This window comes from Haliotis rubra, unplaced genomic scaffold, assembly GCF_003918875.1.
Source record: "Haliotis rubra isolate DU_JTF1 unplaced genomic scaffold, ASM391887v1 Scf118, whole genome shotgun sequence".
In the NCBI taxonomy this organism is placed as follows: domain Eukaryota; kingdom Metazoa; phylum Mollusca; class Gastropoda; order Lepetellida; family Haliotidae; genus Haliotis; species Haliotis rubra.
The window spans coordinates 1,397,128-1,414,123 of record NW_025765092.1 but is presented as its reverse complement, the minus strand read 5'-3'; the positions used below and the strand labels follow the sequence as shown (position 1 = coordinate 1,414,123).

General features: G+C 41.4%; 1 protein-coding gene across 1 annotated transcript; it reads left to right on the top strand.

Moving 5' to 3' along the window:
• The first annotated feature begins 5,948 nt into the window (after positions 1 to 5,948).
• LOC124259264 (methyltransferase-like protein 27) lies at positions 5,949 to 16,537 on the top strand. The gene is made up of 5 exons (XM_046693374.1): positions 5,949 to 6,146; positions 11,419 to 11,547; positions 14,161 to 14,299; positions 14,672 to 14,764; positions 15,249 to 16,537. The coding sequence occupies exons 1-5, from the start codon at positions 5,988 to 5,990 to the stop codon at positions 15,431 to 15,433; spliced, it is 705 nt and encodes a 234-aa protein (XP_046549330.1). The 5' UTR covers positions 5,949 to 5,987; the 3' UTR covers positions 15,434 to 16,537.
• The last annotated feature ends 459 nt before the right edge of the window (positions 16,538 to 16,996 follow it).

Here is a 16,996-nt window from a genome sequence, read left to right as displayed (position 1 = left end):
TCAGGATATGGGAGAGCGATTATAATTATGGTTTATAATGTTTGATCAAACTCTCTTTGTTGTTTAACGTCACACGGCGCAAAGGACGTTGAAGACCAATTCAAACGTAACTAACGTGGGTTGCTGAAGACTAGTTTTAACCCGAATCTTCATGAGTTTACGAACATGGGATGTTGAACATCAGCAAGGATACATATATGGATTGTTGTAGACCAGCTCTATCTCGAATCTTACCCGAATGTTCACAGTTCCGGTCCGGTGATGTGTGGTATCATCATGGTGCTACGTGTACCACAGGTGGTGTGTGGTATCATCATGGTGCTACATGTACCCCGGGTGATGTGTGGTATCATCATGGTGCTACATGTACCCCGGGTGATGTGTGGTATCACCATGGTGCTACATGTACCCCGGGTGATGTGTGGTATCACCATGGTGCTACATGCACCCCGGTTAGTGTGCAGTCTGTATTATGAATCGTATGATTTCATCTGCTCGATAGTAAACCGATGATCAACCTGCCTGGATTAACACTCAGTGGTTGTCTTATCAAGCAGATCCATATATACTGGTATACAACTGAGTGTTCGATAGCTGTAAGTCCAAAATCAGATTGGGAACTCATTGACCAGACGTGCTCAGACTCATGAAGAGGTTTGAATTCAGGGAATGTTCTGTTTAACGTTATTATGATGAGCTTTTGAATTCACAAGGAATGTAATTAGACCAGTTATTACTTTCCCCACTGAACGTATTAATATAATTAATTACATCTGATGTGAGGCTGAATTAGGCATTTATTTACTCAAATCGGAGTCTTAATGGAAATGTATGGTCCATTGTTGTGACTTATGTTCTGGAAAAATGTCTAAGATGTTAACAGGTACTCACTCTCGCGTGATCTTTCCTTCTATAACAGAATATCAATACCCGTACTGTTCGGGTTTCGACTTGTAATGTCGTTAATTACTTCAGGTTGTCGACCCGAGAAGATTAGACCTCAGTAACCCATGCTTGGCGGAATAGGCGACTAACGGGATCGGGTGGTCAGGCTCGCTGACTTGGTTGTTGACAAGTTGTTTTTGAAACGAATCAAGTTTTTTTCAAATTTTCATGGCTTTTGATACGACCCCCTCCTTCCCTCTACTGTATCAAGATGGAGTTTGTCGTTGTTTTAATAATGTTTTCGACTCCCGTTGAGTTTCAAACTTGAAGAAGTCGAAGACCTTGTAAATTACAGCTGTAACATCACAAGTAAACGTCATTGTGTGAGATGCATCAATCGCTCAATCAGTAGGATAAACAGTCACGTGACAAACTTGCACGTGCCTCTCGCTTACCTGGCTGTTACCTGAACTGTCGCTACACCCTTGTCACAAATCGTGATATAGCTTATGAAAACAATGATGGTTTGTGAAACAACTTTTTTTATTTTGTAGACAAAGATTATGACAAACTTCTGCAGCGTTGGTGTGTTTTTCCTATTTACTTTGGCGTTGGTTTGAATCATTTACAATTGTTTGTTTTTTAGTTAGAGTGGAGAGATTTTGACTCAAAGGGACTGTACCTCTTGCCAAAAATATTAGTTACACCTTCGAAACCCTTTCTAGGTTTGACGGGTTTTTTTCAGAATTACTTATAAACAAGTAATAACAAGCAAGGGATCGATACATTTATGACATTTAACCATTAACCTTTCTCAGAGGTTCACAGATATGCTGGAGCGGTAGGATTCAGGGTTAGAACTAGTCTTCTCATGATTGTCAGAGGCAGCAGAAAGAGGCGACTAACGGGATCGGATGGTCAGGCTCACTGACCTGGTTCATTCACGTCATCGTATCCAAACTGTAAAGATTGATGCTCATAATATTGGTCACTGGATTGTCTGGTCTAGACTCGATTATCTACAGTGAGTGAGTTTAGTTTTACGCCGCACTCAGCAATATTCCAGCTATATGGCGGCGGTCTGTAAATAATCGAGTCTGGACCAGACAATCCAGTGATCAACAGCATGTGCATCGATCTACGGATATGGGATACGGTGATATGATTGTTTACAGACTGCCTCATATAGCTGGGATGTTGCTGTGTGCGCACTTATGTAACATGAAGTTGGAATACTTAAAGAAACTTAGCCAAGTTAATGATTTGTGTGTCATTCTATTTTCTTTGAAGAATGTTCAGTTTAAACAATAAGACATATGGAGAAGACAATCCAGTGATCAACACCATGAGCATCGATCTACGCAACTGGGAACCGATGACATGTTTCAACCAAGTCAGCGAGCCTGACCACCCGATCCCGTTAGTCGCCTCTTACGACAAGCATGGGCTACTGAAGACCAATTCTAACCGGGATCTTCATGGGTCAGTTCCACTGTAAACGACAGTCATGTGTGTGACGAGTACTGCACGTTATGTATCTCGGTCCATATACAGGCCCTATGCAATCAACAAGGTGATTGAGCTGATGTCTCCTGCAATGGGCCTTGAATGGCTGGATAATCCCAGCGTCTAGGGGCTGCAGGTGACTTCTTGTTGTAGGTGTCAATTAACCAATTAAGGTACATGCAGCCAGTGTAACTGGCATTATAACCAAGTGAAAATGACTTTTTGTTCCAAAACCATTGACAAATGGCATTATGTCCAGTTTTCGCGTTATAGCCAGGGTATTACATGTATATAGGCAGGAAATCCGTTCTGGCAAAACCATGGCGTTGTATCCAGGGTGGCATTATAAACCAGGGACCCCATTATAACCAGGGTCATTATAACCAGGGTGCACTGTATGTCTTATTCATACCAATAGATATTACTTAAGCGGAGGCCTGAATATTTCTGTGTCATTACGGTACAAACAAACAGTTCAGTAAAAATAGTTTCTATGAATATATTTGAGTTTTTCATAAAGGTAGCTACGCGACTATTTTGCATTTAATGCTAAACACTAGGTCGCAATGGTTTTCATCAAACAGTCGACTGCCTACATCATCCCCGCGGCAACTGGGAATTAGATACCCCTCGCTAATGTACTGAACATCTTTTATGTAAATAATCCAGTCGTTCATGAGCATCGAATGGGATATGATGATGTCAACCAAGTCAGCGAGCCTGACCACCCAACCCCGATAGTCGGTTATTACCCGAAGATAGGATTCATTATATGTCCTAGAGCTCTTGTATTTCCAATATATGACTTATTGTTCAACTGAACATTCTTGAAAGAAAATAGAATGACACACTGACTGACTGACTGAGTTTGGTTTTACGCCGCTTTTAGCAATATTCCAGCAACATCACGGCGGGGGACACCAGAAATGGGCTTCACACATTGTGCCCATGTGGGGATTCGAACCCGGGTCTTCGGCGTGACGAGCCAACGCTTTAACCATTAGGCTACCCCACCGCCCCAGAATGACACACAAGTCATTAACTCGGCGACCGCCACCAGATAGCTGGAATATTGCTGAATGTGGCGTAAAACTCAACTCACTCACCCATTAACTCGGCCTGTGTTTCTCTAAGTATTCCAAACTAAACTCATGTTACAAACGAAATTGTTTCCAAATGATTTCTGTATCAGAAAATTTAATGGGAATGTAATATTCCTAACTCTTGAAGTAAGGTGCGCATTGTGCATGTGCCACCTGGCATTTAGATACACCAGTTCAAGCACCTACAAGCATGTAGGTCTATACATAAGCGCAATAATCATAAACGTGACATTAAACCTCAGTTCACCTGACCTCACCTAATATAGATAACGGCAACTGTTCCGGAATAAACTGGCGGAACTACGTGTGTTGCCATGACACCGGTAGGAACCGGAATAATCCTGATCCTATCAGACATTCCGAAATATACCGGATTGTAATGTGTAGTATCATCGTGTACACTGACATGAATAATCAAAGTGCGTTTTTGTCAACCAAGTTGACCCACCTCGTGTTTACAAATAACACACTACATGCATTATCACGATCGGAATCGTCCGATGTCTTAATTATTGACAGTAACTGAAGGCATGACGTAAGTGCTTTAGTTACACCTAAGGCTGGTAAAATTATAATCCTTGTTCCCAAGGATGTCCGCATCGTTTTGGAAGCCCTGATGTCGAGCCCTTTTAAATGAAAGAGTGAATGAGTTTGGTTTTACGCCACTTTTAGCAATATTCCTGCAATATCACGGCGGAGGACATCAAAAATGGCTTCACATGTTGTATCCATGCGGGGAATCGAACCCGGGCCTTCTGCGTGACGAGCGAACGCTTTTAACATTAGGCTACCTCACCGCCCTTGTGGCATTCCGGATGCCTCCCTGGAGTAGGCTGGATGTAAGGGAATGTTTTGTAGATATGCGTTTGCTAAACATTAATTGTTCAAAAATATTTATCAGGGTTGTTATTTTACTTGTATAGTGACAATTTGATAATTGAACCCGCTATATACACAGATATGAACGCAAAAGGACAGGTAAACGCATACACCCCCGCACGCACAGATACACTCATACTCTATGTCCCTCCCTCCCCCGCCCTCACACACACACACACACACACACACACACACACACACACACACACACACTGTCTCCTCCAGCGCTCTTCTATCTCTCTCTCTTCCACTCTCTCTCTCTCTATCTCACACACGCATACACCCCACCCCACCCCACCCCCACCCCCAGACACGGACACACAGTATCTGACTCCAACCCACCCTCTCTCACGCACGCACGCACGCACGCACGCACACACACACACACGCACACTGACCTATCAGGCTGAAAACGTCCTAAGAACAAAGACTATTTACTTGACTTGCCAGATCATTACTTCACGTACAAAGGATCTTTCTCGATCCCATCGTCCGTCTACATTTTCCATGTCACCATTACAATCAATAACATATCTGTTTTGTGAAAAAAACCACGATATCGGCATTACTCTTGCATCAGCCAAATCTTAAGCTAAAACAAACACCCTACAGTAGATTTCAAATGAAAGTGTCAGAAGGTTTTCTGAAGAGGTAAACAGCCATGTAAAAATGTGATTTGTCACTACGCAGACGAATGATGCAACACAACTGAAAAAGGAGCGGTGTACTGCAGAACCAAATACAGTGACGATACGCTTCCACATTACGTAAACCGTGAATTTGTACATTCCCAGAAACATGTATTCATATCTAAGAATTTAAAACCCTTTCAGCTCCTCCTTTATACCACATACTTCTAGTGTTGGGACACCAGGCCTTTTTTCGCTAATTTGGAGGCCATTTTGGATTTTAATATGGCCGCCAATTTCTCTGGATTTTCGCCAGTAATTTAATTCATTTTTTCCGTGCATAAAACGACTGAGGTATTATATTTCTTCTGTAAGCAAGCATCTATCCCCGCTTCTATTATATTAAATTCTAAACAAACAAACAATACGGACAAACAATCATGATCTGGCATATACTTACAAACTAAACGTCAACCCGTCTCAATCCGGGTCAGAATTGACCTTCAGCAACCAATGGATGGTACGGCTCGCTGACCTGGTTGATATATTTCATTGTATCCCAGTTGCGTTGATGGCAGCTCATAACATCAACCACTGGATTGTCTGTAGAGATTCGATTATTTACAGACCGCCATCATGTAGCTGAAAACCATGCATGAATAGAGTTACCTCCCTTGTATGACAAACAACCAATCTGACAATAATTGGAGGGAAATCGAAAACGGACACGTTCTTTTGTCGGCATTCGAAGGAAACGCCTGCTCGTTTCAAAGAAACTTCTCTTTCATAAAACAACCCTTCCCCGACATAAACAAACTTAATTGTTTATGAAACGCCCCCTTGGTCGATGTCAATAAATAATACAGTTTATGAAACGACCCCTTGTGACGTATGATATCTTGGTTCGCATCTTCGTGGGTTCTGCTGTCAAGAATACTGTTATATAAACAACCCTTCCTGTCCCACACAGGCACAAACTTCCAAGATGTCAAACAACGAAAATTCCCCTGGTCAACTGGGCAAGTGGAGGGAAGACGATCACGTCGCCTACACACAGAATTCCCGTGCATTCCGCAAGGGTATTTCACCATTTGAAGCTGTCGACTACTACTCCCAGTGGGCAGAATGTCACCAATATGATGAGGTGAGAATGCAATACAAGTTTTATCAAATCTGCAAATTATGTTTTCTCGAGATATTTTAACTCTTTTCATTGAAATTGTTCAGATCCATGTTCATGACTTCGGATGTGTTAGTAACTTTTGTTACTATATTTTTGAAATTTTTCCTTGTTCTAAGCTGTTCCTCGTAAATACAATTTGATATGAAAACAGAGAATAAAGATGATTGTTCGTATTAAATCTGAAGGAATTTTATTAGTGTAACATCTGAAAATGTGTATCAGTTTAAATACTAAACCAGTAATGAATGACAATTCCGTCATTATGATATCGCACACCCTAAAATTGTCCTAAGTAGTGGCCATACTTTTTAGGCTGACCGCATATTGATTTCGTGATACCACCATATACATGTATATATAGATAGTGCCATGATAAAATGTGTGTGTGTGTGTGTGTGTGTGCGTGTGTGTGTGTGTGTTCAGTATATCCTTTTCTTCTCATTTCTCATTATAAGGACCCTTGTAAGTATTACACAATTATATATTTACCACGATGATTTCTGAAATTGCGAAAGTGTTCAAAACTGCTGAATGTTGTTGACGATGCAGAATGATCGTGAAAGAAAGAAACGTCCTTTTGATTCGCAAGTAGTCTCTGAAATGAAAATATTTTACAGAAAAAAACAGCTTCCAAATTATATTCACAAAATATACTAGTAGTGTAGACTTTCCACATATTCTAGACTAACATGGGCTGCTTTGAGTATAGCTTTTTCAGGGTCTGTATGACAGACTAGATCGCGAGCCCAGCGCGTATATTCGCGTCACGATCGCGATCAAGGGAACGCATGAAGATGTTTGCTCGCGTACTGATCACGACGGGGGCGCGAAACGGTAAGGGGGTTGTACTTAGTGAGTTTAGTTTTACGCCGCTTTTACCAATATTCAAGCAATATCACGGCGGGGGACATCAGAAATGGGCTTCACACATTGTACACATGTGGGGAATTGAACCCGGGCCTTCGGCGCTACGAGCGAATGCTTTAACCACCGTCCCGTAAGGGAGCTGTACTCAGTGGGGCGTTCTGAGCAGCAGCACACGTGCTTTACTAAGACATACCTGGGCGGTGGAGTAGCCTAATGGTTAAAGCATTCGTTCGTCACGCCGTAGTCCCGGGTTCGATTCCTCCATGGGGGCAATATGTGAAGCCCATTTCTGACCGGCCGTCCCCCATTGCGTATGGCCTTGTCATTATTTGGTTTCATCTCAAGAATTTTCTGTTTTCTGTTAATGTGGTAGTTGGCATCGAACACTCAGTAGATGCATCAAACGAATATGGTTGTCTCTTTTTTGTGTCGTCACACTCGGACATACAGCCCGTGGCGAATCTGGAGTGTTGCCATAATTACGAGAACTTTTCCAAAGATATGCTTTATTGTTTCGATGAACGCGAATATCTTTGGAAACGTTTTGCTCTATTCCTGTTTGCAGAGGGCGGTGGGGTAGCCTAGTGGTTAAAGCGTTCGCTCGTCACGCCGAGGTCCTGGGTTCGATTCCCCACAAGTGCAATGTGTGAAGACCACTTCTGGTGTCTCCCGCCGTTATATTACTGAAATATTGCTAAAAGCGGCGTAAAACCATACTCACTCACACACTCACTTACTCTACCCTGTTTGCAGCATGGCCACTGCGCTTAGACCTTCAGCAAGCCGTGGCGTCGAGTCGAGGAGACATCTTCATGAATATGTATTGGGCGATTAAGTCAGAATACATATACTGTTACTGAAACGTCACGTGTTAGTTGATGACGGACAATGAGATTTAGCTCACGCACACAAAAAAACAACAAACTTTTAAATGTCAGGTACCAGGTGGAGAGAACACGACAAGAGATTAGTATAAAATATGAAACGCATATTGCATCATCCGCCGTTGATGGAAAGATGTTTTCTGTGCATATATTGTTACTGAACTCTCTCTGAAGTAACGTCACATGTCCCGTTAGTATATTGGCATGCGGATTTAGTAACAAATAGAGATTATTACACGAGCAAGTGTGTCATACGACTTATACGAAACGAGTGTGAAATTTCGTATTGCCCGAGCATGTATTTTTGTATATGGTTGCTGGGCAAAAGTGATATGTGCACATGTGCACGTATTGAAAATATGACATGACTTATGTTCCACCATTGATTTCAAAGTGATTGCGTCACGCCGAAGACCCGGGCTCGTATCCCCACATGGGTACAATGTGTGAAGCCCGTTTCTGGTATCCCCCGCCGTGAATTGCTCGAATATTGCTAAATGCGGCGTAAAACCATACTCACTCACTCACTCCAACCACGGTGACCACAAGTGTAACCTCGTTTACAGTCAATATGACCGCGAAAACCTGCAGTGAGATTGTGTACTGTGAAACCACTTCACAAACGTTTATGCAGATAAAGGTCAAGTCCAGAAAGTGCGTACTGAACAGCTAGTGAGAAGACCTTCCTCAACAGATAATAGACATTGTTGGTCGAGTGGCACAGAGAATTCCGGAGTTGACTTGTAGTCTACGGGTCAAAACTGGCACGAACCAGTTTTTGATTCTGTTTACACAGATATAAATGTGTAGATAGTCGGTTATCTGACGAATGTACCGATCATGTCATTACGTACTTACTGGTAAGGTGATGACGGGGTGATGAATGAAATGAAAAAATTTGGTGTAAAGTGAAAGTAGGGCTTAATTCTTTGTATTCTAACAACGCCATATTCCATCCTACATATTCACATGGCCGCTTATAAATGATTGAATTTGGATACAGAGTTAGTTGATATATGGGAGATGCACGTCGCGGTTTTGTTTGTTTGTTTATTTGTTGTTTAACGCCGCACTCAGCAATATTCCAGCTATATGGCGGCGGTCTGTATATAATCAGTCTGGACAAGACAACCCAGTGATCAACAGCATGAGCATCGATCTAGGCAACTGGGATACGATGACATGTGTCAACCAAGTCAGCTAGCCTGTCAACCCAATCCCGTTAGTCGCCTCTTACGACAAGCACAGGTTGCAGAAGATCAATTCTAACCGGGGCGGTGGGGTAGCCTAATGGTTAAAGCGTCCGCTCGACATGCTGAAGACCCGGGTTCGATTCCCACATGGGTGCAATGTGTGAAGCCCATTTCTGGTGTCCCCCGCCGTGATATTGCTGGAATATTGCTAAAAGCGGCGTAAAACCATACTCACTCACTCAATTCTAACCCGGATCTTCACGGTTCGATGACAGGGTTCGTTATGGAAACAGCTACTGATAGGACCTTACGATCTCTGACCAGAACATTACATCATCTCGAATTAGTGGATGATATTATATTACTCCTGGAGAGATATTTTAAGATCTTCGTCCACAATTTAGTTCACAAAATGTGTGAGAGAATGCACTACATTTCTTTATATTTTCACCTGATCTTATGATCATTTGTACGAATCCAAGATGCTCATTTCTTAAACCGGCGAGATTCTATACATTCCTATTTGCATATATGTTCGCGATAAAGATGTTTATAGATAGTGTACGATATACATGAACAACTTGAACATAATGTTTACTTTAGATCTGCTCTGTAGTTGATAACTCAACTCGTTGTCAAGATAACCTGGGGGTCATGTGTAAACGTGCGCTGATTTGACCGAGCTTGACTGGTTTGACATTTACAGCAGAATCGCTTCTGCCTTGTCTAATCTAGTCCAATGTAATCTCGGGTCTTCGATGTAATAGATTACGGGTGCTTTGTATGCGTTACATTTATTTGAGATAATGTAAATAATATAAATAATGTTTAACGACGCCCTCAGCGATATTCCAGCTGTAAGACCGGGGCGGTGGGGTAGCCTAATGGTTAAAGCGTCCGCTCGACATGCTGAAGACCCGGGTTCGATTCCCCACATGGGTGCAATGTGTGAAGCCCATTTCTGGTGTCCCCGCCGTGATATTGCTGGAATATTATTAAAAGCGGCGTAAAACCATACTCACTCACTCAATTCTAACCCGGATCTTCACGGTTCGATGACAGGGTTCGTTATGGAAACAGCTACTGATAGGACCTTACGATCTCTGACCAGAACATTACATCATCTCGAATTAGTGGATGATATTATATTACTCCTGGAGAGATATTTTAAGATCTTCGTCCACAATTTAGTTCACAAAATGTGTGAGAGAATGCACTACATTTCTTTATATTTTCACCTGATCTTATGATCATTTGTACGAATCCAAGATGCTCATTTCTTAAACCGGCGAGATTCTATACATTCCTATTTGCATATATGTTCGCGATAAAGATGTTTATAGATAGTGTACGATATACATGAACAACTTGAACATAATGTTTACTTTAGATCTGCTCTGTAGTTGATAACTCAACTGGTTGTCAAGATAACCTGGGGGTCATGTGTAAACGTGCGCTGATTTGACCGAGCTTGACTGGTTTGACATTTACAGCAGAATCGCTTCGGCCTTGTCTAATCTAGTCCAATGTAATCTCGGGTCTTCGATGTAATAGATTACGGGTGCTTTGTATGCGTTACATTTATTTGAGATAATGTAAATAATATAAATAATGTTTAACGACGCCCTCAGCGATATTCCAGCTGTAAGACGGTTGCTGTAAAACAACGTACTTTTATAAACACACTATATGTATTTCATAAATAACTTAAATACAGAGTTGATTAAAATTACACAAAAGTTCATACTTATTCAGCTTGTTTTGATCTCACATTTTACCTCACCTGATGCAATGAAAGCTTGTCATTTTTTAAATTCGTTATTGAATATTGAGACAGATTTAATTGTTTTGAGAAGTGATTGTATGGTTTAAATATAAGGTCGGAGGACACAGAAATGAGCATCGCGAATTAATCCCCATTATCAAGTCGAATCCAGGTCTTCCACGAAACGATCAAGCACATTAGCCACAAGGCTACCCCCACCTCCCATTTCGATATTACGGGGCGGTGGGGTAGCCTAGTGGTTAAAGCGTTGGCTCGTCACACCGAGGACCCGGGTTCGAATCCCCACATGGGTACAATGTGTGAAGCCCATTTCTGGTGTCCCCCGCCGTGATGTTGCTGGAATATTCCTTAAAGCGGCGTAAAACTAAACTCAGTCAGTCATTTCGATATTACAACTTTGCGAGCTGTTAATACGGGAAATATACAGGCGGGTACACTGAAACTGTCCAAGCGAAGTGTTCGAAAACAAATAACGAATTTGATGTTGTATTGCTAAATTTCAGGATCTGCGACCTGGACGGTACAACGGCCCACTGATTACCGCCACCGCTGTTGCAGAGTTCTTTCCCAAGGATAGAGAGGAGAAGAAGATCATGGATATTGCTGCGGGAACCGGATTTGTTGCCGAACATGTAATTTTCATTAATCAATTATTATATTGTCTTTACCTTTCTTTTCAAGAGCACCCGTGAAGATCCGGGTTAGAATTGGTCTTCAGCAACCCATTCTTGTCATCAGTGGCGACTAACGGGATCGGGTGGTGAGGCTAGCTGACTTGGTTGACACAATTGCGTATCCCAATTGCGTTGATCGATGCTCATGCTATTGATCACTGGATTGTCTGGTCAAGACTCGATTATTTACAGACCGCCGCCTTATAGCTGGACTATTGCTGAGTGCGGCGTTAAACAACAACCAAAGCAAATCTTGTCAAGAGGCTACTATTATTATACAATTATAGACTGGTGATGAGGTCAATTCCTGTTTTTATAGACCCTCGAAAAGCAATATTGACCGAGAACGAAGACGCAATATTGTTTTTCGCGGGTCCATAAAAACAGGTATTGACCTCATCACCGGTCTATAATTGTATAATATCCATACAGATGAAACATTGCCAAAGGAATGGAATAAATTGTCACATTTTCCCATAATTTCTCTTCATCATCGGTTTCCTCCTTGGCTTCATCATATGCCTTTTATCAATCTTGTAAATCCAATATCCCCTACTTTTTTTAATGGTATATATTCCACACGCAAACAATGTCTCTCACTTGCCACTAAATACCAACGTCTTGACCTATGGTTGAAACGGATTTTACAGCATGACCTACCATTAAATCAATGATTAATCAGTAAAGTTTTGCTGCCTGGCTCCCTGGGTATGTAGTCTGTCTCATACTCCCCGAACCGCATTATTTTCCCTTCTTCCTAGTCCTTTCTGTAATGCTAAAGCCCTAAATGAAACAGGTCTAGATTTCCTCCGGTTCAGGATCTGAATCTCACTTGTCACTGGGACTTCTTTGTTTCTGTCAAAATTATATATACTCATGGAAACAAATAAAGCAACACATGAAAGTACAAGTGTTCCTTTATTCATTCCCAGAATTCCCTCACAGTGCAATCAGAGACCTATTATATGGTCTGGTGCAATACATACCTTGTGAAGAAACCTGGAAAAGAATAAAGGAACACTTGTACTTTCATGTGTTGTCTTATTTGTTTCCATGAGTATATACTCAGAGACTTAGCCTTAGTCTACTTGGTATGCTGCGCTGGCGCGTCACCGAGGTGGGTCTCCATCAGTGAAGTGTATCTCCATCAGTAAACACCAGTGCAGTCAGTGCAGCATACACGGGGAACCAGAGTGCTATACTATGCTGATTAATAATTGAAGTTTACTTTTTCTCATATGCATTGGCATTGGCTAGTGGTATGCTCGCAAAATGGAATATCCCCTACTTTTTGTTAATGGTAGATTTGTGGGTTCGGGTTTTATTAGATCACGTGTTGATTTAGGTCTTCCCACCTTTGAGTGTCGATCGATGACATCCCTCTACAGAAAACCTGACTACGACTGTATGTATATCCTCATTGCGTGGAAAGAGGAAATGACATGACCTGACACTTACATGCCCATCCTATGTGTCAGCATGACACTGCATTTCGCTGAAAACGTCTCAGCTTGTTATCCGTCCAAACAAATATTGACTATGCACTTTTGTTTACTCTGGGTCGATCAATTAAAAGCATGCTAGTACAAATCCTTTATAACAAGTGTGCACACAGTTGCCAGGTGCATACGACTTTCTGCAGGTGAACATATGTGCAGTTTGTGAATGTTTAGAGTGAGTGGGTGAGTTTAGTTTTATGCCGCACTCAGCAATATACCAGCTTTATGGTGGCGGTCTGTAAATAATCGAGTCTGGACCAGACAATCCAGTGATCAACAGCATGAGCATCGATCTGCACAATTGGGATACGATGACATGTTTCAACCAAGTCAGCGAGCCTGATCACCCTTATCCCGTTAGTCGCCTCTTACAAGCATGGGTTGCTGAAGACCAATTCTAACCCGGATCTTCACGGGTTTGTGTATGTTTAGAAGTGGATAAGGTGATAATTGTATTATTTCCGTGCAATCTCTGACAATCAGTATGACATTACAGTAATTATGTATACAATAATTCTTTTAGAACTTACTATCTTTATCACGGTATACATACCCCTCTCTTGACGATTCCACAAGTATCGTCCGTACCTGTGCGTTTGGTATTCAGTCACTTTTGTGAAAGTCACAAGCATGCACCCGTTTGAGATTCAAACTGCGGCCAGCGGATACTTCCATGAATGTCATGTACTGTTGGAATGTCCGCTGTACGATGATCTACGTGAAAGTTTATATGGCCATATGTGTTTCAGCTATCCCAACTTCCTAGATTTATGTGATAATGAAAAAACGATTTTACTATTTAAAGAACATGTTTATTTTTCAGCCAAAAGCTGCTTTTATATACTTCAAAGAAGAAAACATCTTTTATTTCATATTGTTACTTTTATCATAGATGTCACTTCTGTGTAATAGTCTCTCATAACCCTTAACGGGTGGCTCATTTTATGTATATGTGTGTATATATCTGTACTTTTACATGAGGTGAGACTTAAATAAAATATGTCTGTCTGTCTGTCCATGGTAAATATATTGTTTAAACACACACGTGATATTCCTGCCTGTGTGATTTCAGCTGAAGGCCAAGGGGTTCCGTCACATCGACGCACTAGAGCCGTCAACACAGATGCTCTGCAGGGCCAAGGAGAAGGGGCTGTATGAGAACTACTATACCGACTTCCTGTCTGAGGAACCGCTGCCGACAATCAAGGAAGGTAAGCTACAGTATATTGACAACAGTCCTGTAAATTAGGCCACAGTTTAATGTTTCCAACAATCGGGAAAGGTGAGCTATAGTATACTAATTTCAACAATCATTGAAGGTGGAGAAATATTAATAGTCTTAAGAAGTACGTGTATTAGATTGTTTAAGAAGTATAGCCCAGTGGATAGCGTGTTAGAGTGCCAAGCTCGAGTTCGATTCCAAACATTGTCACTTTGTGACCCGGTCATTCACAAATTAAAAAACGTAAATGCTGCTATATCTGGTGTTGAGCTTGATAAAGTTGGGAAAGAAGTCATGGATATGTAAATATATTACTGAGGTTGCGCTCACTGACAATGCATATATTCTGTTTGGGTTTCAGACACCTACGACTGTGTTGTCATTTGTGGTGGAATGGGTGAAGGTCACATACCTTGCTCCGGAATCAGAGAACTTATCCGAATCACCAAACTAGGTAAGAATCTCTCCCAATTTATTTTAGTGAGTTTTATGTTGTTTTGAAGTGGATTGATGTGGAACAGTATTCACATTATTATTGCGACTTTTGGCATCAAGGGTTAGGATCGTGGATAGTGGAGATCCGGGTTAGAAAGTGTCTTCAGCAACCCATGATTGTAAGAGGCGGCTAATGGGATCGGGTAGTAGACTCGCAGATTTGTTTGATGCAAGTCTTCGTATCCCAGCTGTGTAGATAGATAATCATCGAGTCAATTACTGGATTGACTGGTCTAGACGTGACTATTTGCAGACCGCTATCATCATCTTGGATATAGCTTAGTGCAGAGTTTAACAAAAACATGACAATCAATATAGTGGATAGAAAGACAGCGGAATGTCAGTGCTCCGATCAATCGGCCGCGTCATAAAGAAAGACCTTAAAAGATCATACTTGTTTGACGCCACTGAACCTTGTGTTATTCTGTGCACTCTATTTTCAGGTGGGCTGATATGTATCGTGATGCGTGAACAATATTTGATGGAGGTGGACGAATACAAAGACCGTCTGGAACCATTAATGGACTTTCTGGAAATGGCGGGAAAATGGGTCCAGGTGGCACGTGCCACGGTCCCAGACTACTTCATCAATATCCCCGGTGTGGTCTACATGTACACCAAGATATGAACTCAAGCAACCAGTTTCTCAAATGAAACCCAGATGACGTTCACTCACGGCTCGAGTTTAGTATAGCTTTGTGCTTGTTGCTATAATTGGGTTTAAATCCGATCTTGGCCCCCGTTTCGAAACCTGTCTCAGAGTTTTGTCTACAGTTAATATCTCTATGAAATCATGCTTTAATTTTCCATATTATATACGGTGAAAGAGCATTTATTTTTTTCGACGTAATATAAATCTTAAATGTAGACCTATTCCTATAATACAGACAACGGTTCCTTCAGTCAAAGACTGTGTTCATTGCATATCAGGGTTTAGTATTTAACGATCACCAAAGTTTAACGATGAACAAGTACTTAAACGGTGAAACAAGACCTACAGGTGCTCTTCAAAGTACCCACTACAACATGGTCGGTACAATGATGGTTGTGCCCATGCCTTGTCGCAAAAGTCCATCCACATAACATACCAACATATGTAAATGAGCACTGTCAGTGGGAAGAAATAGGTGTCTAACCCTTTCAGCTCTTTGATAACCTTTTAGTGGATAGTGTCTTCTGAGTGCTGAATCCATACAAAGTAAATGGCATGGCTGCAATACTTGTCCTTCAATACAGAAATTTCTATGCTTACTAGGTTCACAAAGAAAACATACAGGTGTCCACATTATCCAAATCGTAGAGAGATAATAAAGCAATGACGATGGTACAGGAACAGGTTGACATAATGCCTGCGCCACCACTCTGGTTCATCCATCCATTTACCATGGTAAACGATCCACGCCATGGTAACGCACAACCAGCTAGGTGACACATTGTACTTCCCTGGTTGACATTAGATTTACATACGTTTCGAATACTCATGACCTATTCCGCCCGAATACCCAAGAGGGGTGTACAAAAAATAACATTAAATGTTCCTCTAAATTCACGGCAAAACACTATATATTTAACATTTTACTAGCTTGCTATTTACTTCCACCACGTTTTTCCATCTTGGTGACGGTGATCTTGCTGTGATTGCGCACAAACCTGTCGTAACAACGAAACTCTATGAATGACCATTTAACGGTCTTATGTATGCATTCAAAGAGAAAGTAAACCTGATACTGCATATGCTCTTGCGTTGTTTGTTCCAGTCCTACAAATGTGTCTGTGTGTTTTTTATCTGCATCCAAGGATTTGGAAATAATCGAGTCTGTAACAGATAAATGACTGACTAACACAATGAGCATCTGCAACGCCAATTGTGGCGCATCGTAGAATTTGGCCATCCGTCCCCTCCTGAAAATACGGGTCACAGAGATCGCCATCCAATTTAGTTACCCAGGCATAAGTGTGTAATATAACACATCATATTTGGTCGACTCTCATTTAGTGGATCCACGAGCTAGGAACGTTTAGAGTTCCTTGTCTTGTTATAACAGCCCAAGTTTTGCGGTTTACAATTTCAACATTACATTTCCAATATTCTAAAATATTGCTGACTGAGGAATATAACACTGATCTGTTACTCCCATTATTCACTGAACTTGCAGCTGTTATATAATGAATAAACACACAGACATTGTTG